Source organism: Manis javanica, chromosome 1 (assembly GCF_040802235.1).
Source record: "Manis javanica isolate MJ-LG chromosome 1, MJ_LKY, whole genome shotgun sequence".
Classification (NCBI taxonomy): Eukaryota; Metazoa; Chordata; class Mammalia; order Pholidota; family Manidae; genus Manis; species Manis javanica.
In genome coordinates, this window is record NC_133156.1 from 92,276,422 (window position 1) to 92,298,803 (window position 22,382).

Here is a 22,382-nt window from a genome sequence, read left to right on the forward strand (position 1 = left end):
GAAAATGGGCGAAGATTAATAATAATACTGGGCAACACTGTACAAGTACTGCGCCCCTTGATTGAATGAACTATCTCCACTTCTTCAAATCTCAAATTCACTGCAGTGCAGTGTCTAGCTACATCACATGGCTGAAAGAGCGCTTCTTGACTTCTGATTGCCAACTCCTAAGCCCTCCTCTCTCCTCCCCCTGCCTGTCATCTCTGTGCAGCTCTGACCCTCCCCCTTGGCCACTTTCTCACTTTTCCATCTCCTTTCCCTTTAGGGAAAATCCCTATTCCAGTCCTTATCTTATCTAGTCATTCCTGTTATTTCCTTTGCTGGCTTCTCTTCCCACATTTTAATCTGCTCTTTTTTATGTCTTTCTACACAATCTACCCTCAGACTTCATTCACACGCATGACTTCAGTTACCATCTCTTTGGAACCTATCCTCTGACCTCAGTGTCTAAACCAGATCTCTTTCCTGAGAGTTGGTCTTGAATTTCCATTTTTCTGTTGGATATTTTCACCTATACGTTCTACACCTATAGCTTAAACTCTCTGTGTTAGAAAATCCAAAGCATCTCTTCTTCCTTCTGCCTCCCACATTTCTCTGACCTGTGTAGCTCCAGTTCATCTTGTGCAGACATGGATGATCAGTCTTCTTAAGGCCTAGTGTGGCCATGTAAATACCCTGCTCAAAACCTCTCACAGCTGCACAGAAATTAAACTGCACCTCGGCACTTGGGGCTGTACTCTGTGTCTACCAATTGGGCACTTCCTGCCATTCCAGCCTTGTCTCCTGCTGGTGACTAACTCACAGTCTTGGCTAGACAGGCCTACTGTCTTTCTTGCACCTTGGCCTGTACAGTAAATCAGAGATAGCCCCCCACTTTGGGCCTTATTTCCCTTTTCCATTTCTTCCTTTAAAAATTGTAGATGTTCTTCAACATTTTGGGTTAACCACCTCTCCCATAAAATCTTTATTGACTGACCTAATTGAATTTGTCTTCCCATCCCTCTGATCTGTTATGCTCTACCATTCATTTAATACTTGCCTTATTCCACTGCATAACATTAGTATTTTTCTTTTTCTTCTTTTTTATTATTTATTTTTATTGAAGTATAGTTGATATACAATATTATGTTGGTTTCAAGTACATAATATAGTGTCAGCGATTATCTACATTATTAAAAGCTTACCCCAGCTAATGTAGTTAGTATGTCAACTCAACACAGAAAGATGCTACAGTATTATTATTTTTAATTTTATTAAAAAAATTTTTTATGATGTATTATTGATATGCACTCTTATGAAGGTTTCACATGAAAAAACAATGTGGTTACTACATTAACCCATATTATCAGGTCTCCACCCATACCCCAAGGCAGGCGCTGTCCATCAGTGTAGTAAGATGCCACAGATTCACTATTTGCCTTCTCTGTGCTATACTGTTTTCCCTGTGACCCCCCATACCATGTGTACTAAACATAATACCCCTCAATCTCCTTCTCCCTCCCTCACCTGCCCTCCCACACCCCTCCCCTTTGGTAACCAGTAGTTCCTTCGTGGAGTCTCTGAGTCTGCTACTATTTTGTTCCTTTGTAGCATTAGTATTTTTCATGAATCCTATTTCACATGATGGCTTGTAGACCGCTGAGGGGGGCAGAGGTGCCTCGCTAATATGCTTCGGAGACCCACAGGAACTAGCATAGCTTAAGGTATCAAGAAGTCAGGAAGGCAGTTAAGGTCCAGCTAGTTGGCTAAGGGCATTTCTCATTTTTTTTCCCCATTCATTATAGCTACCTACACCTTTTTCACTTTAGCTGAGTCAGAAAATAAATTAGCGAAAGCGCTTCAGTTCCAGTAAGAAGGAAAGACTGTTTGGCAGAGATAGTTATTTTCATCTGTTTATGGCTTTGTTACTCACGGATTGTAATTAGATTAAAATTTCTCACTGACTTTCAAAAAGCTTTTGATTTTCACTTGTTGTATACTTGCAAAATCAAAAGTTAACTTAGTACTAGGAAAGGTATCACTGGTGGTAGAAAGTTGTACCTGAACATATCTATAGACCTGCAGAAATTTCTCAAGAAATTGGATATATTTTAATAAGTACAAATGACTTACATGAATAATTTTAAAATTATTTCAGTAAATCAGAGATAGCCACCACTAACAAAAGGATCCGTTCATTGGTAATTTTATACATATATTTATATACGTACTTAACTTCTTCCTCCAGAGCAGTCTTAAAAAGCTTGAGGAGTAGATACTCTTCTCGCTGATTAGAAGCATAATTGTATAGTGTGAAAATAACAGTATCCATAAATTTAGTTGACTTGTTCTGTGGCATCTGGAAAATCAGCTTAGCCAGGTATAAAGGATTGGTCTAAAAAGGAAAGAGGGAAGAAGAAAAAATCATCACAGAACTATCTGTTAATATGTTATTAGAGCAGAGAGGAGCACCCAATTTGCTGTTCTTCAATGACTTAATATGTATAAAGCACATAGAAAAGGATCTGGCACACAGGACTTTGAAGGTATCAACTAATATTAATACTACACTGTAGGAAGACATATTAAAAGTTACAAATAGGATTTAAATGTTATATACTATATGTTTAATGAAATGTAATTATATTACTGTTAACTATTTTGAGCCACATACTAATATTCATTGTAGAAACACAGAAGAGAGAGGGGATAGACAACAGAATCTGGTATCAAGGAGACTGGCAAGAATGGGTTGAGGGCCCAGCTAAATAGACTATCCTAGGATGGGTGAATGAAGAGAAGGAAACATGTCTCATATTCCGAGACTAGAAAGAAAAAGAAAAGGATAGGCTTTCATGTGGAGACAGTGGGATGACCTTGAGTTTTATAAGTAGTAAAAAGGTAGGAAGGTAAGAAGCTTCAGAGAGGAGTGGAGGTCAGGATACTTGGTGGGGGAAATACCAGAAGAAACTGACAAGAAAAAAAAAAAGACAACTTAGAAGACTGACAAGAATTTTTAAAAAATTGACACGGAGCCCTGCAAGCTTAGGTGTGGATAGAGTCTGTGAGACATAGTTCCAGTCTTCAGGGTCATATGGTCTTTCTCCAGGAGCTACACCAACCAGGTAGAAGTTAGAAGGGAAAAAAATAGATTTGAGGTCATAGAGGAAAGTATTCATATAGAGAATTTTTATACTCCTCTTCATCTTCATCTGAAAATCCTTCTGATGAGAAAAGAAAAATTTCCACACACAGAAACTTGTGTCCACCTAATATACTCAAGCAGTTTGGCTTTGAAGTTTTTAAAGAAAACCCAAATTCTAGTTTTAAAGAAAACCCAAATTCTAGTTTACCTTACTACTTTGATTTACTTTCAAGCTCATAAAGACTGGCTGAAATTTTATGAATAAGCAGCTTGGGACAACTTTTTTCTCACAGCTCGGTGGTGATTCTTTCCCCACACTAAGCCCGTGGGATTATGAGAAAGGAAAGAAGTCCACTCTCATTCCTCTCAGGCAAGACAACTAAATTTAGGCTCAGACCGAGCAGAAAAACCCAAAGCAAAACTACACAGGTTGCACTGCTGGTACGGCTAAGAATTCCTGCGGAGACATAGTCCAGGCCGAAGGAATCTGGATGGTTTGCTTTCCTATAGTTTCCTCCTTGACCCTGGGCTGATGTCTCCAACAGAGAGAGAAGAAAAGGGAGAGAAAACTATGTGATTCCAAGAGAACTTCACTCAGTACAACTTAAAGGTCATGTCTTGGCAGGGTCAGTTTTGGATTGTTGAGGGAATAAAATTTAGTGGAATTATTCTAAACATGCTCTTGTGCTTTTTCTCCTCTCCATTAATGAGCCTCCGCCTATTTAAAAGGGTAAACAGTACAAGTCTTAGGCCAATGAGTATTTACTTTCCTTATGACACAAATTCTATCAAAATCTAATATTAGAAAACTAAATCCTAAAGAAGCTTCATATACTTGGAAGTTCATGAATATCAAAAAATGAAACATGCCTGAGCTTAAATTTCCAACTGGTGGTTGACTACTCATCTAATTTAGGTAGACAAACCCTTCCCTTCCTAGAGTGAGCCAGTTCTTTCTGAAAGGTGGCTGGTTTAATTATGCGCTGGATTCTGTGGACAATTTGAAGTGTTAAAATTTTTCGTTCTATGCTGCCACATCACGGCCATCTGTAGCACTACACCTGTCCTGCAATCCATTATTCTAAGCAGCCAATGCTCAACTCTACCAAAATTAACATCTCTTCTCTCAATGGGGCTAGCCACACCTCATTTATGGTTTGGGTAACATGCTGTACACTTAATGTCCTCAGGCAAAGATCCAGGCATTTCTAGGCCTTGACAGAATCACCACCAACACCAATGGCCTCATATGGGAACAGGTAACTCTCAAAGGAGAACTGCTGATCCACCTCCTCAGGGAAAGTTTTCCTGGCAAAAGGGAGGCCTTGTTTATTTCTATCACTATCACTTACTCAGTTTCCTTTGAGATTAATTGTATGTGCTGGTCGGGTGGATGTGGTAAATCAATGATCAAACAAAATATTAAGTGGTCCACCACAGTCCAACCATAACCAGTTCAACTTATTAGTTCTCACCCACACTCTGGAAGCAATGGAAAATTACTGTTCATTTAGAGCATGGTAATGTCCTGAAAATGACATGAAAAAAGATACCTCATTTCCCTAATCCAAACTCTCTGGCTCTTTTGTCAAAAGAAGGGCTGGCTGGTTCTGGTAAAGATCTATTTTTCACATAGTTACTATTTTTTAAAATTGAAGTATCATTGATATACAATCTTATATAGGTTTCAAATATACAACACAGTGGTTTAACAGTTACCCATATTATTGAATTCTCACCCCAACTAGTGCAATTACTATCTGTCAACATAGGAGATGTTACAGAATCATTGACTATATTCTCCATGCTGTACTAGTATCCCCATGACCAACTTACATTATGATTGAGAATTTTTGTCCTCTTTATCCCCCTCACCCCTGATCCACCCACCCTAACCCCTCCCTCATGGTAACCACCAGTCATTTCTCAGTGTCTGTCACATAGTTACTTTTAATTTTTCATGGTTGACAGCAGCTGCTTATGTTATTATTGATCTGTACTGTTTCTGTAGGTAACTGTAGGATAATGTAGTCACGAAAAGCAAGGGCTCTAAACTGACTGTGTCCCAGTAACTTTGCTTTACCATGTACTGGCTGTGTCTCAATTTTCTCCTATGTACTATGGAAATAACAATAATAATTATTTTCTGATGGTTCTCAGGGTTGTAGTAAGAATTAAATGAGATAATGTACATAAAGCACCTAGCATATCACTTGGTACTTAATAGATGATCAAAACATATAAGCTATGATAGTTTTAGCACGGGAAAAGATCCATTGTTATCCACAAACATGGAACACAGTATTTATCCAAAACTCAGAGAAAGAAGTTATCATCACCTGTAAAAGATAAAACAGCTGCTGATATGTTTCCAGGGTTTTTCGCCTCTCCTTACTCAAACTTTTGATTCCTTGGTTGTCGATGCTATTCAGTACTTGAATTTCTCCACCTTTTTTCTTATTCAGCTTTGTTCTGTGTGAAATCACATCCTAGAAAAAAATTTATAAAATTATGACTTTTTACTGTGGTACTCTTTACCTCCTCCCTTCATATACATCCTGAAACACACATAGTTGGAAATACTAATTTTCCACATTTCCCTCATGAAGAGACAAAGGAATAGAGAATATTAAATTAAGAAAATCCAGCTTGCAGGTGAATTTGGTTTTATAATATTTGTCCTCCAAAGTTGTACTTATTTGCTTTTTTTATTTTTTATTTTGGTATCATTAATCTACAATTACATGAAGAACATTATGTTCACTACACTCCCCCTTTCACCAAGTCCCCCCCACATACCCCTTCACAATCACTGTCCATCAGCGTAGTAAGATGCTGTAAAATCACCACTTGTCCTCTCTGTGTTGTAGAGCCCACCCCGTACCCCCTCCACATTATACATGCTAATTGTAATGCCCCCTTTCTTTTTCCCACCCTTATCCCTCCTTTCCCACCCATCCTCCCCAGTCCCTTTCCCTTTGGTAACTGTTAGTCCATTCGTGGGTTCTGTGATTCTGCTGCTGTTTTGTTCCTTTAGTTTTTCTTTGCTCTTATACTCCACATATGAGTGAAATCATTTGGTACTTGTCTTACTCTGCCTGGCTTATTTCACTGAGCATAATACCCTCTAGTTCCATCCATGTTGTTGCAAATGGTAGGATTTGTTTTCTTCTTATGGCTGAATAATATTCCATTGTGTATATGTACCACATCTTCTTTATCCATTCATCCTCTGATGGACATTTAGGTTGCTTCCATTTCTTGGCTATTGTAAATAGTGCTGCAATAAACATAGGGGCGCATCTGTCTTTTTCAAACTGGGCTGCTGCATTCTTAGGATAAATTCCTAGAAGTGGAGTTCCTGGGTCAAATGGTATTTCTATTTTAAGCATTTTGAGGAACCTCCATACTGCTTTCCACAATGGTTGAACTAATTTACATTCCCACCAGCAGTGTAGGAGGGTTCCCCTTTCTCCACAACCTCGCCAACATTTGTTGTTGTTTGTCTTTTGGATGGTGGTGATCCTTACTGGTGTGAGGTGATATGTCATTGTGGTTTTAATTTGCATTTCTCTGATGACAAGTGATGTGGAGCATCTTTTCATGTGTCTGTTGGCCATCTGAATTTCTTCTTTAGAGAACTGTCTATTCAGTTCCTCTGCCCATTTTTTAATTGGATTATTTATTTGCTTTTAAGATATAATGTAAAATATAATCCAAGACAATTTAGTTGGGAAAAAATAGTCTTTTCAACAAATGGTGCTGGGACAACTCATCATCCATGTTCAAAAGAAAGAAGTCAGAAACCTACTTCCCACCATAAACAAAAAATGAACAAGAAAGAGACCAATGAACTAAATGTAAGTACTAAAACTTACATAAACTCTAAACAAACAAAACTCTTGAAAGAAAGCCTAGGCATAAATCTTTGCTACCCTGGATTAGGCAATGGTTTCTTAGATATGACACTAAAATCACTAGTGACAAATGAAAAATATAGATAAACTGGACTTTATGAAAATTAAAACCTTTGTGCTTCAAAGGACACTGACAATAAAGTGAAAAAACAACCTATATTCTACAGAATGGGAGAAAATATTTGCAAATCATATATCAGATAAGGGATTTGTATCTACAATATATAAAATACTCCCATATCTCAAAACTAAAAAGATAAACCAATAAAAAATGGGCAAAGGATCTGAATAGACATTTTCCCAAAGGAGATCCATAAATGGCTAACAAACATATGAAGAGATGCTCAACATTAATGGCTTTTAGGGGAATGTAAATAAAAACTACAGTGTGATACCACTTAATGCTAATTAGGATGGCTACAATAAAAAAGACAACAAATGTTGGTGAACATATGGAGAAATTGGAAATTTCATACCTTGCTGGTAGAAATGTAAAATGGTACAGCCACTTAGAAAAACATTTTGACAGTTACTCTTAAGTTAAACACAGAATTATCATATGAATTACCAGCAATTCCACTCTTACATATATACCCAAGAGAACTGAAACCATATGTCCTCACGAAAATGTGTCCATGAATACTCATAGGAGAATTATTTGCTATACACAAAAAGGGGAATCAACTCAGATGTCCATCAATTGGTGAATAGATAAACAAAATATGCTGTATCTATACAATGGAATGCTATTCAACAATAAAGAGGAATGAAATAATGCTAAGTGAAAGAAGCCAGTCACAATAGATCACATATTGTGTGATTCCATTAATATGAAATATCTAGAACAGGCAAATCTATTGAGTCAGAAAGTAGATTAATGGCTGCTTCGGCTGGGGGTAAGGAAGATAGGTGGTGATTATTAATGAATATGGGTGTTCTTTCTTTCATCTTTTTGAATAGAAATATTCACCTATGAAAAAAATCATCCTAATTCCAGAATATTTTCTTTGGGGTTTCTTTCTGGGGGTCATGAAAATATTCTAGAATTAGGTAGAAATGATGGTTGTACAATTTTATGAATAATGCTAAACACCAGTGAATTGTACACGAGAGACAGAAGGGAAAAGAATACTCTAAATATTTAACAAAATGCATTTTTTTCACTTTGCTTTTATTCTATGCCATTTTTAAAGATTGTTGATGTGATGCCCTAAGTTGATTTCATGACCCTCTAATGGTAACATGACTCACATGAAAGTCATTGCTCTAGAATGCCTCCTCTGCTCCTCAGCATAGGGTCACTGTCCCGCAGAGTAGGTAGGTGGCAAGAAAGTTGTTTTTCCTAAAGCATCTTCCATCTGCTTCCCTGAGCTTTTAGTCCAACCTCTCCATGAAGACTCTCTGCAGCCAGCATCAGGATGCTCCACCACTGTTCCTTAGTGGGGACACTGAAGGCATTTTGGGTAATACAGTGCTTTGCTGTGCATGCACTTCTGGCCATCTAGCATCCCAGTCCCTGTCCACCAAATGCCAGTAGGGATCCCTAGTCATTCTGTCAACCAAAAATGTCCTGCTCCCATTTCCAGGTGCTCCTGGGGATGAGAAACACTGTCAGCTTTTGTGTATAGGAGAAGCTAACATCTGCCTAGCCTCCTAGCACCCCATTCTCCCATAGCTGGGTCAGGTAGGAAAAAACTTAGAGCTCTGATGTAAAACAGTTCTATGTGGTTGCACCCACTGCCTTATTAAAGAATGAAGACTAACTTTATTCTTTCTCATTCTCAGCTTAGAGAAGGGCAACTTTGACTTAATCACTTTTGTCTCCCTAATTACTTACATGGGGAAAGGGGGAGGGTATTGGATTTGCATTTCCATAAAATTTTTTTAAAAAGGCAACATTTCTCCCCTTATTTCAGAAATATGTAAAATACATTCAAGATGAAGAAAGGAAGCATAGTTACAGCAGATAGAGGTTAAAGGGAAGTCTAGGCAGGAAGCTGCCCAAAATCCTTATCTTTAAAAAGTCCTAGGACATCCCTAGGATAAGTCTGGCTTACAGTTCCACTTAACTCAGGTTTCTCCTCTTCAAACAACTGGTGATTTGCAGATCATTCAATTCCCTCAAATAAGTGGAATAAATTGTCTTGATTTTCAATACATGGCAGAAAAAAAAATCTTGGTATTTACCTCCCTCCCCTGACCCCCAACCTATTTTCAATGGAGGTGGCTTTGGAAACTGGAGACTCTGCTTGCATTGTTCCAGAATTCCTCTTTATGGTTTTTTACATACAGAAGAGAAGAGGGCAGGTGGTAAGCAAGCTCTGAGGCAGAACTAAATTCCTTTGCTTTAGAAATAGACATTTGGTGATGACTGCACAGGGAGACTAACCCAGGATGGGAACCAGCAGCCTCAAAGGCTGAGCCCTGCAGGGCAAAGAGGGAGGAGGGAGCCAGCAGGCGTGCAGAAGAAACTCTGTGGGAGACCGGAGTGCAGAGCCTGCGGGTGAATGTGGTGAGCCCTTCTTCCCTGCAGAATTTTACGCTTTGCTCACTAATGCTCTAGTGTCAACAGAGGTTTGCTATGGGAAGCTTGAACAAAGGGCCAAAGGGCAGCCCAGACAGGGGTTCCAAACAGAGGTGTATGATCTTTATTAATAGAAATCTAATGTCCTCTGTTCTTATCAATAAATATTGAACATTTGAAGAACATTGGTTTAAAGGAGCAAGAATATTTAACTTGTTCATTGTATTCCCACATCTTGATGCTGCCCTGATTACCACCAGCTTTTTTCCCTTCTCCGTGTAACAGGATATTTGCATGCAGATAATATGCTATAACATAAACTTTTGTAGAAGGTGTGGACTAGAACAAAGGGCTTTAGAGTCATGAAAACACGAGAGTCTGCAAAACATAATTAGCTCCGTGTCCTTGCGCAGGTTAACTTCCCGTGTCAGTTTCCTAATCTATAAAATGGGCTTAATAATAGTAATCTTGGTGAGTGGCTGTGAAGATTAAAAACAAGGTATGTAAAGCATTTAGCACATTTCTCAGTGCAGAAAACAAGGATCAGAGGTTAAGAAACATGCCCAGGGAAACATGCTACTATAAGCAGTGAAGCAGTATAATTAAGCAATAAAATAAATCTCAGTTCTGGGTTTCAGGTAGCCCCCGCCTGCAAGTCTGCCCTCACACGGTAGATAAATCACACTCGTCAACCGCAAGTGTAGGGAATCAAATTACTTTTAGTTTCTATTTAGGTTTTCCTTTAAGCCAGTCTGAGTTTCTATTTTTCTTCCTCCCCATGCCTCTAAGAAACTTCTACCTTAGCTGCTTTATCTTCATCTCCAAATCATTCTTTTGCCTAAAACCAATGTTAGCCACTTCACTCATCCACTGACTTTTTGAGGTTTCTAGGGCTGCCAGTTGTATAAGAATTTTAAGACACATGGTTACTTGAGGGAGCTAGAGTCGCTTGTTAAGAACTAAGCTACTTCTCCTTAAAATCTTTTTTTCTCACTTCAAGAAAAAGGGTAAAGAAGATAAGTTTAATTCTACCACCCAAAGAAAAACCACTTAATTTTTTTCTTCCAGATTTAAGTTTATATACATATTTTTTAGAGTAAATGAAATCATACTGTTTTAGGTACTCTTTTCTCCATTATATTGTGAACCTTTTCCCCGTCCTTAAATGTCCTTCAAAAACGTTATTTTTAGTGGCCATTAAACTAATTCTATGGTCCTGTTTTATGTTTTCACCACTATAAAGTAAAGCTTCAACTGTGCTGTTCTTATCAAATTAAAAATGTTATTATCTATGATTGACTAAAGACTACATATTTAGTAATCATTAGTTTAACTTCTAATAATGTTTGATAAATATATTGTTTGGAAAGTGAAGTGGAAAAATTTACTTTGTTTCACAATGCTATCAATTAGGAATACTTAAAAAAAATCTTAAACATTCATAAAGATCTGAAAATCTCCCATGATTATATTTCTACAAGCTACATAGTATTTCTACTATTTAATGTTTCACAACTTAGCCTTTATTTTCAAAGACAAGGCATTTCCTGTTTACAGCTTTATGGGGATAGGGTAAAACAGCAGTTTAAGGCTATAAAAGGCATTCTCTGAAGGACCTTCTGGAATTTATTATGCTTAAAAGTTCTCATGTGTGTCCAGTAATACAAATATGTTATTTTTAAAAAAGAGTAAAGTACTCTTATTTTTCTGGTTAAAATAATGAAAATAGAGTTAAATGCAGAATATTTAAATCGTAGTTTTCTTAACATTTAGAAAAGATGATCGTTTCCTATTTTACAAATGGCTCTATTTTCCTTATTTTCTCTCCATGAATCCACGAGTGTGTCCATAAGGACAGGACCCAACAGTGGGGCAGTCACATGTCCACTTATCTGGTAGCCTCCTATGGCTGCTCAGCTCCCAGTTTTCCAGATCCACATATTCCAGTCACTGGCAGTTGGCTCACCACATTTGACCCACTGCAGCCTTTTTAGAGCTTCCCGAGGTCAGCCTCTCTCCAAATCCCTTGAATTATCAGGTTTCTGAAAGTTGATGTGGAGAAAGGTCCCAGGACCTCCTTTTCTTGGGTAAAAATGGCACTTTTTCATATGATTTTAGGGAGCTCTGACATTGGCAGGTTTCACACAGATATAAAACTGCAGCATTATTATTTAGAGGCTATTCTGGGGCAGTACCACTCTGTAGGAACCAATGTGGAAACGCATGGTGGTGTTTTTTAACATCTTAATGTTTGGAGGGCTCCACTGGCTTCCAGTGGGTGGTGGCTAGGGGTGACAGATGCTTTGCTGTCCAGCAATTTGTTGTAAGGTCTCACATAAGTAACTGTTTACATTTTGCATGGTTGTATTTTTGAATGTCCTGCTGGTCATTCATGTAGGTCACAATTCTGTGTGTAATTATTTTAGCCCAGAATCTAATTGTTTGGCATATAAGCACAATACATTTCCCCCACAATTTTGATAGACACTGAAATTTCTAGGGCTGCAATTCTGTGTCAGAATTGTTGGGGAGACCACACTTTACTTATTCCAAACTGCACAAGAAGTTGTTTTCTTTTTTGGAAAATGCAGTCACCTGCTGTTTCACCAACTCACCCTGATCAATCTCATCTGTAGCTATTTGTAGCTTTCTGTAGCTCTCTCAATCTGTGGTTATTCTGTGAAGAAGCCCAAGCCTTGGGCAAGTTGATCACATCTTCCGCTGGCATTGGGCCCGTGTATTTTTATGTGGAAATATGTGTTTTTTATTACATTACTTTTTCTTCTTTATATTCATATAAAGGCTTCAGTCTTATTATGGAGGTACATACGTAAGTAGGTTTTACTTCATGTAAACTTCATTTGAAAGTGGTAAAGGAGCTTTACCAAAAGGGGGGCATAGAGTCTTTCAGGTCTGAAAAGCATCGATTTGTAAGAATAATGGTAAATGAACTTTGGACAACTCATTCTGGATTGCCAGTGAGCTTAGCTGGACCAAGCAGGATGTGTTGTGAGCAAATACATCCCTTTTAGGGAGCCACAAGCCCCACAAACCACTGACCTCTAGCGTGATCCTGTTCTTCACCAGGAGCCCAATCTTGATGTCCATCAGGTTCAGGTCTTTCTCCCGCTGTTGATTGCCTCTGATCTTGGTCACCACTTCTTCCCTTAATCGTGCAACCTCCAGCTCCTCCTGGAAATCCAGGTTACTTTGGTCCAGCAGGTGTACAAATTTTCGGATTACTGTTAATGGTGGGTTTTCAGAGCCAACTGCAGGGAAAGGAATAGGAAAGCTTTAATTAGGCATGCTTGGAATTATTATCAATAGGGAAGAAACCAGCACTTACATAAAGATGTACCAATGGAAGTATTTGGTCTCTGGAATAAATCCTCTTGCCCCATGTAAAATTTGGACAAGGTAACTGATAATTTCAATAAATGCACACCACTGATCATGTCTGGCCTATTTTCTAGTTATCGAATACTCATTTATCAGCCCTTTCTCACACTGTTTCCCGGACTCATGCACTGATAAAGTTCTATCTATCCATGCCTTATTAATGAGGAACCTGGGAACGGATGTTAATGTAAGTAACTTCAACCCTGACAACTGTGGCTCAGCCAGATAAGAGATTTCTGTTCTTGCTGCAGGAAGGTGGAAGTGGTTTTTCTCAGTCCAAAAGACCTTTGGGAGTGAACAGTAACTAGATGAAAGGGGAATTAAGGAAGGTCAACAAAGGGAGAGCCATAAGGCCAACCTTGAGCTGAAAGAATGACTAAAGGAACATGTGTCCTACTGGCAGAAATACAATGGTTTTTAGAAATTGCAATTTGGTTCATGTTCTTTCTGCTTGGACCAAGTGAGGGCACTCAGAACCTAGCAGACCAGCTTCAGCTGTTGAGAGAGGTATCTATATAAATTCTAGAAGGGCTTTCCTTAAGTGCCTTGATTATTAATTATGCTTTAACTACCTGGAACTCTAACTTCTGAAAAAAATATTTTTTAAAGGTGTTTAGTGAGGTCTACTCGGGGTGAACTATAAGAATCAATGGTCTGGACCTTCAGTGTTGAATGATTACACACAGTAATACAAAGATGACTTGATAGAGCCTAGCCCAGCTGTGGCAACCTCAGTCACCATCCTCTCCTTCACATCTAAGGCCCCGTTCCTTCCAGCCTGGGTCTGTGATGTTTTGACACTCAAGATATAAAGAGTTAAACCAACACCACAAATAATGAACAGCATGAATCCTGTGTGAACAACCAAATCTAGAGTTATCTGTATTATTATTCTGTACTTCAGAAGGTCTCTATTGGAGAAGTTATCTTGGATGACAGTACCCACCATTTCCTGATTACTGAAGCATATGTAAGTTTATTTTCCTACCATTTCTAGTAAAGCTGTTGCTAATGACATGACTATTTCAGAAAATGCCTGAGCAGTGCCTCAGAGCTCATATGTACTAAGTTGAGAGAACATGGGCCATCACATTTGGTCTTAAGTTCTCTCTCCTGATCCTATGTATGGGCCAACAAGCTAGTTTAGAAACAAATAAAATGTTAGCTTTACTAATTATTATGGTTCAAATGTAATGTTTCACCTATCAATGGTAGGCTTTTTGATATCTTCATGTGAGATATCATGATATCTTCAAAGTGGGAGTCACTCTGTGGTATTTTAATCTCAATAAACCACAACACTTCATAACCAGCACTTACAAGTGGCCATATTACAGTTCAAGCACCTTCCAAGCTTAAATGTATTCAATGCCTTTCCAGAGGGGACAGGTGAAGACGGATCATGGCAGACTCAGAAAAGAGATTTTTTTTCCATATTTGCCAAAGCCCAGAGTAGCTTAGATCTAACTTATTCACTAACATGGTTTCTATCTACCTCCTCTGCTTTAACATAATATCATCTTAATTTTTTAACTGGAATTTGTTTTGTCTTAGTACTTAAGAAAAAAAGGCAACCAAGTGAAAAGCATTACCACAACTACCCACAAAAACATGTTACTAGAATGAAATGAAAAGCAGCCTGTGTGCACTGTATTCTTAAATAGTCTTTCATGTGCAAAGGCAATAAACAGTAAACCTGTTTTAGTGTGGAAGAGCTCAGAAAACCACCCCCTATATTTAGCTTTCTTGTCAAAAGGCTAATGGTATCTACCAACTGAGAGATGAATCTCCTTAATTCAGAAGTGGAAAAGTATGGCATTGAGAAGACCGGCTGATCCTTTCTTACTCAGCTGGCATATTGAGTTCTAGGATCTAGTGGAATGAGGCATTGTCCAGTAGATTCTGCAGACTGTAGGCAGACCCTGGCCTCTAAAGCTTCCTGGGCTTTTCCTTAACGAGTACCACAGAAGATCTTTCTTGAGCCATATACTTCAGCCCATAGTCCAGATAGACTTTAGACATTAAGAGTCTAAAGTCTTTTAATTTCAGACTTTAAAAATCTAAACATTTAAGACATTAAAAATCTCAAGTCTTTTAATGGAAGGGCATTAGCTAAACTCCTTACTAGCCAATGTGCTAGGAGTAAGAACATTACATTTTTACTTCCTCCTAAAAAGAAAGAAGGCAGAGTTAGAGACAACATAATGGCCATTTTTATTACTAAGAGCGGCAAGTAATAATTTTTTGCCTTCTCAAAATGAATTTGAATGATCTAAACAAAAGATATAGAAAATTTGGGCAGTACTAGTAAATTTATCACAGCAGGCTCTTCTCAACCTAGGACTGGTTCTTAATCTATCACATGTTCTTGTGGTGATTAGAATGTTAAAAATTCAGCATATAATGAATAATCTTCACTATGAAAAAAACAGGATAACAAACATATGCAGAGATGGGACTGTAAAAGGACAGCACAAAATGTGAATCCTATTTCTGGATGATTTTTATTTTATTTTGCTGTTTTCAAACTTTGTACAAATGGTGTATACCGGTATAAGAAAAAAAAAACCCACAGCTACTGTGAAAATCCTAGGATGAAACAACAGGAAGATGTAGTTATCTTTGGGACATGAGACCATGTGTTTTTTTCCGTCTTATTCATATTTCCAAAATTTCTTATAAGAATGTGTTTTATTTTCAAAATGAGGGGGAAAAATCATAGGCCAGCTATAGCTCAAATGTAAGCTTATCTTCTGGCTCTTTTGCCTTAGAGTCCTGCTGTACCTCAAGTTTAATATAAAAATATCAGCATTTACATTTTTTTTTGAAGAAGAAATCATGTCAGCTCCATTTAGTCCTTCCACCTACAATTAAGAAGGCCCATTTTCTGTCATCACACGTTCCTTTGTGCACCAGCTCAGAAACTGGGGCCTGAGATGATCAGTATCTATTGGAAACAAAGGGTGTTCTTGGAGCAGCCTCTGAAGTGACAAAGGTGGAAGTAACTTGTTCTTGCCTGGTTTAGAAGGAATCCATACTTTATTTCAGAATATAGATGGTACCCAACTTGGGATGGTTCACCTTATGATTTTTCAACTTTATAATGGTGAGATGCCATGAGATATTTGACACTTTATTTTAAAATAGACTCTGTGTTAGATGATTTTGCCCAACTGCAGGCTAGGGTAAATGTTCTGAGCATGTTTAAGAGAGGCTAGGCTAAGCTATGATCTTTGGTAGGTTAGGTGTATTAAATGCATTCTTGACTTAAAATATTTTCAACTTATGAGGTGTTTATTGGAATCCATCCCCATCATAAGTTGAGGAAGACCTGTACTCACACTTACCCAGTGTTTTGTAGTCATCTCTAGCTTTACTTGCTCTCAAAAGTGACTGGATTTTCACAATTTCATTTTTCTGCAAAAGAGTAAGACTAGTCATGACCTTTACAAGTCCCATTTCCTCTATTATTTTAGAATTTAGAACTACTTAAGAATGGACAGTATTTAAGAATGGAACACTATTTAGAACTGACAATATTTAGATGTGATGTATTCAATGTTTATTTTTGCATTTTCTTTGAAGAAAGGGTCAGATAAGTTAGCTAAAGTATAAACAAGATTGTATGGGGACTGTTTAAATAAAAATATCTAAAAACGGAAAAGAATTTTAGCACCAAACTTGGATTATCCCATCTACGTTCACATATTTATTTTTTAAATATTCTGAAAAAAATTCCTCCTGTGGACTTCTACTGAAAAATTAATTTTAGCAGTTAGAAAAACTTTACAAGCAATGGTAGAAAACACTTCTTTTGCATCTTTTCTCTATGCCATTACTAGCTCACATCCATTTCCTCTCACCCATATCCTGTCCAGTCCTGATTGGTGAAGCCTCATGCTGAACACGAGTTCTAAATAAAAAGCCTCCAAATATTATCACAATGAGTTCTAAGACCTCTTTCTGTCTCCTACTGTTCATTTCCATCATTTAAAAATCATTCAGTGCTAACATTCAACAAAGGAATCTTTTAATTATTTCTCAGCCAGGATGAAAATCCACATGTGTGTCTTACATGATCTCTGAAATACTGCAGTCGTGCAAGGTAATTTTTTCGTGCTGCTAACATCCGGAACCAGGACTGAATCTAAAAATAAGTAGAGAAGTAGAGGCAATTACCAAACAACATTAATATCTTTTTATGTAGTCTAAAGTAATATTGATATTTGATAAAAAAATTAAAATGAGCAACCTACCAAATAATAAACATTTAAGGCCTCATCTTCATCTTCTATTTCTTTCATTGCTTTTTCTCCTCGGGGTTCAAAGTAATTTACACATTATGGTGGGGAAGGTGATGTAGCTGTGTGTCATGTTGTTTTAATCTCAATAAATAAAAACCAAGAAGGCAGCTCTTTTGCTGAGAGTTTCAGTGGGTCAGGGAATCAAATTAAACTATGTCCAGGGTTTCTTCCAACCTCCCTTCTATATCCAATATCTTTAGGTCTTTATAGGAAAACATCTAGAGAAGCCTCATGAGGAACCAATGGTGGCCAACAGTTTCTGAGGGATTAGGCATGTGTTCCACGGTGAGCACAGGACATTAAGGAGCTGATGCACAATGATCTAGACCATGTCATTCTCTATCTTCACAGTTTAAAAGTCTTTTAAACCAATTGCATGTGATTCCAACCTCTATCCAGCCTCCCTCTTTTGACTCTCATCTGGATTTCCAAGTTGTCTCCAAGCTCATTTCTGTATAGTCTGTTGGCTTCAGCTCTGGAGAGTGGGCTCCCCAGTGCCTTGTCTTTCTCTAACTCAGAGCTATTAGTCGGGGTGACAGCTGGGTTGGACTGGCTCAGCCACATACAGATACTCTCTTAGCTCTACTTCTTCCTGTCATTGGTTTGGCATTTGCTTCACAACTACAGTTTTGTACTGGTAAGTTTGAGCATTCTAAATATTATTAGTGAAAACATTAAGAGGAACATGAAATAAAGCTGGGTTTCCCCCATACTTTAAGTCACCTATTTGGATTTTCTAGAGAAAGAGAATTGATTGGTTACAAAGCTCTTACACCATTTGATTCTCATAATGACACAGAGGATCTGAGACAGTTAGTGTTTTAATGGACTTGTTTGAAGATGACCAGCTATGTGAGTAATGGAGGTGGGAATTAAACCGAGGATTTGCTTCTGACTTCACAGCTCATACATATTCCTTCTACAGGTTGTATTCTAGAAACAAAACTAAAATGAAGGGAAAAGTTTAAATCAAGCACTTGATGAGCTAGGAAGGGAAGGGATGTTTACCTTCATAATAGAAGCAATATTATCAATGAATGTTTGCCGCCTGCACATATATTCTGTCCGTTGTTTATGTCCCTTCCAAAAAGCCTGTGGAAAATAGTGAGTTACAGAATTACTTATGTGCAACAGTTTCCCACAGGTTATTTTAGAAAGCTCAAGAACACAGCACATCTCAGGAGATATCAAGTTGGGACATTGTCAGGGACCCTCCCTTCCAAATCTCTCATGGGTACTGTATCTTGGGATGGACATTAAACTAAGCCATGTAGACCAGCTCACAGTTGAGGCTTGTTCCAAGCTCAGGAAAGGAGTTACTCAGTAGAAGGCCAGTTTTCCACTTTACCGATTTCACAAATTGGGTGGCAAGTAGTAATTATAAAATAGGATTGCCTTGAAATATACAAAGAGAAGAACTGGGTGCTAATATTATTTGGTAACAACATAAGATGCTTCAAAATAATGACTAGTAAATATCTTTAGTCCAACAAGTGACTCACTTTTAAAACAGTCCATAATAGTGTTAGAAATAAGGCAGCATAGGGATAAAAAATACTATGAAGGATCATAGAAGAGAGAAGGCAGCTGTAATTGGACTGAAGGAGGAAACACAGAAAAAAATTCCATAAAAATGCAGGAACACATACAAAAAATGTGGAGTGGCTCTAAGCCTGTGGGAGCCTGCAACAGCAGAGTAATTTTGGGAAAGTGGTCATCTTATCCACTTGCTAAATAGTGGACAAAAAAAGCATTGTTGGGGGAGTGGAGGGTGGGAGACATACAAAAGAGTATATAGCTTTTTTGGCAGGAATTTAGCAATATCAAATTTAAAATTGTTTAGTCTTTCACCTAGTGTTTCTAATTTTCAACATATCTAGCCTATGGAAATACAAGCGCCTGAGTAGAAAAATGATATGTAAGGATTTTTGGTGTGGCATTGTTTGTAATATCAAAAATGTGTATAGAGCAGAATGTTTACAAATAGGGAAACAGCTAGATAAACTGATTGCACCTATATTGAAGGATATTTCAAGGCAGTTAAGAAGACAGAGGTAGAATCACATATACTGACTGGAAGTGTTCTGTGTCTTAAGTAATAGGATAATCTCCAAGATACACTAAGAGAAAAAGGAAATTGTAGTTTACCAGACATGCTGTGATATGTGTTCACAAAAAAAGAAAAACATAAAACAATAATATATAGTTCTATACAAACAGTCTGTACTTAATGCCTAGAAGAACTTGGTGACAATTTCTTAGTTTTCCTTCATCTGAGAATGCCTTTGATTTCCTCCTTCATTCATAAAGGATATTTTTGCTGGATCAAGAATTCTGTGTTGATAGTTTTTCCTTTCAGCACTTTAAAAATGTTGTGCCATTTTTTCCTGGTCTCCATAGGTTCTTATGAAATATCTTCTAACATGAGAACTGTTTCTCCCTATAGATGTTATTTCTATCTTATTGCTTTCAAGATTTTTTCTTTGTCTTTTGTTTTCAGAAGTTTGACTGTGATGCAACTTTGTGTGAATTTGAGTTTACCCTATTTGGGTTTTGCTGAGCTTCTTTCTTTCTTTCTTTATTTTTATTTTTGCTATCATTAATCTACAATTACATGAAGAACACTGTTTACCAGGTTCCCCCCCTCACCAAGTCCCCACCCACACCCCACTACAGTCACTGTCCATGCCTAGCTTCTTGAACGTGTAGTTGTATGTCTTTGGCCATGCTTTGGAACTTTTCAGCCATTATTTCTTCCGTCCTCTGGGACTCTGATCACAAAAATGTTAAATCATTTGTCATAGTTTCAGCTCTCTTGAGGCTCTCTTCATTATTCTTTCAATCCTTTCTCTCTGTTCAGATCTGGTAATTTCTATCTCTGGTTTACTGATTCAGGTCTGTGTTCCCTCTATTTTGCTATTGAGCCCATCCATTGAGTTTATACATGTTATTGTATTTTTGTAGTTCCAAAATTTGTTTGGATTTTTACAGCTATTTGTTTTCTGAGATTTTCTATTTTTTTCCTCTGTTTCCAGTGTGTTCATAATTGCTTATTATAACATGTTATGATGGTTGCTTTACAATCTTTGTTAGATAATTATAATATCTCTGTCATCTATGGGTTGGTATCTATTGATTTTTTTAAATTAAAGTTTTAATTTGCTTAGTGCTTAGAATGTTGATTATTGGTTGAAACTTGGACAATTTGGATATGATGTGATGAGACTCAATCTTATTTAATCTTTCTGTTTTATGTGGCTTTCCACGACATTGTTCTGGCAAGGGAAGAGGGGTGCTACTTTATAAGTAGGAGTAGAAAACTGGGTTCTCCACCTGGTCTGTACTGATACCAGAGGTAAGGAAGGGTTCCTCATTTACTGTGAGGGTAGGGGGAGCTCCAATTACCCACCACGCTTCTGCTGATACCACCCAGCCTGGGAGGATAGGAGTGCCTTGTTACTACTCCACGTGGTCCTGGTGGCCTTTGCAACACTGGAAGGCTGGAGGTGGGGGTAGCCTCATTACTACTGGATGGTGATGAAAGTCCTGACACTACACCAGGCATCCTTTGACACTGCCCAGCAGGGAGAGGGAGGGTTGCTACATTACTGTTTGTGGGCATGGAAATCCAGCCCCACAGGTATCTGGGCACTTTGTTACAATCTGCAAGGGTGGAAGGCTAGGCTCCCCACTTGGCCTTTGCTGGCATGGATGGTGTTCGGCTACAGTTTTTTCTGTGGTGTTTGGCTATAACAGTGGGGTTATTATCTTAAAGTTTTCTGTCTTGCTGGGCTGCACCTTTCCTAGTCCTTTAGCTAAAGAGAACAGGCTTTTGTTGGAGTGTTTTTGTCTGTACCCATTGGCATTTCTGAGTTGTTGGCCACTTGAGCAATAAGTCGGGGATATATGAGGTTAAAAGAAAACCAGAGAACTAATCTCTGTGTTCTTCCTTGGGTCTCAAAGTTTGGAGCCAGTCTGTTTTTTTTCTCTTCATCTTTCTAAGTGTTATATATGTTTGTTTATATATTATACCTGGGGTTTTAGTTTTATTTAGAGGAAGAAATAGGGAAAAGTAGCTGTATTCCATCTTCCCAGAGTGGGAGTTGAGCCCAAATAGTTTCTAATCCCAATATTTTGTAATTTTCTATACCATGAAAGTCATGAATTTATTCCTTGGCAGGTTACAAGGTTTAAAAAAATCAGAAGTATAAAAAGTAGTTATGATTCAAGAAGGCCACCTAGAAAACTATTAAAACTAACAACTTTTCCAGGTGATTAATTGTAAAATTAATAAATGAACTTCACAAATTTTCTGTATGTCCAAAATAAACACAATAAAGATAACATTCACAGTATCAAAAAAATTTAAATAATGGAGTAAACTTAAGAAATAGGAAGCAATAAAACTGTTACACTGTATGATGGGACAGATTAATGAATGCAAAAATAAACTAATTATGGAAATGGAAAGTTCATTATTGTAAAGATGCCAATCTCCTCAAACTAAAGCTTCAATGCAATCATAATAGAAAATTCAGGAAAGGCCTTTAGAAATTTTCCAAATGCTTTTGAACTAACTATTGAAATAAGCACATGGTTTTTCTCCTTTTAGCTATTACGGTGATAATTATAGAGGAAGATCAATTATGTGAGGGTTTAATAGTGAAGTGAGCTTCACAGTGCTTCTCAAACTTTGTGTATAGAAAATTATCTGAGGATCTTCTTAAGATGCAAATTAAGGTTCAGTAGGTCTTAGTGGGGCTTCCAGACAATGACAATGCTGGTATGTGCTCCATTGTAACGAAGATCTAAACAAAGATAAAGGACTTTTAATTGCCCATCCATTTAGAAAATGCCACCATGGGATTTGTCAGTGTGGTGTTTCTGAGATGATGGGAAAAACTGCTGATGTCACCAACTATTGTTCATAAATGCTGACAGTGACTAGAGGAAGTGGAAACTAATTGTGGGTGACTGGCTTCCATGGCAACCTAACTAATAATGTATTGGTTGTAATGGCTTTTATTGGTGGTTCATGTTTTTGTAGGTAACACTGTTTTAAAGCACAGAACTGCAAATGAGATATTACATACCCCATTCCAGGATCCAAACTG

General features: G+C 37.7%; 1 protein-coding gene across 2 annotated transcripts in view; it reads right to left on the reverse strand.

Moving 5' to 3' along the window:
* Window positions 1-22,382, reverse strand: part of IQGAP2 (IQ motif containing GTPase activating protein 2) — a 265,034-nt gene that overhangs the window by 35,423 nt on the left and 207,229 nt on the right. For both annotated transcript variants that reach the window (XM_017640236.3, XM_073234963.1), the window contains 6 exons: window positions 18,277-18,360; window positions 17,040-17,111; window positions 16,312-16,381; window positions 12,626-12,834; window positions 5,464-5,613; window positions 2,211-2,374 (listed from right to left, as the gene is read on the reverse strand). In XM_017640236.3, coding sequence (XP_017495725.3) covers window positions 2,211-2,374; window positions 5,464-5,613; window positions 12,626-12,834; window positions 16,312-16,381; window positions 17,040-17,111; window positions 18,277-18,360 — 749 coding nt within the window. The remainder of the gene's footprint in view (window positions 1-2,210; window positions 2,375-5,463; window positions 5,614-12,625; window positions 12,835-16,311; window positions 16,382-17,039; window positions 17,112-18,276; window positions 18,361-22,382) is intronic.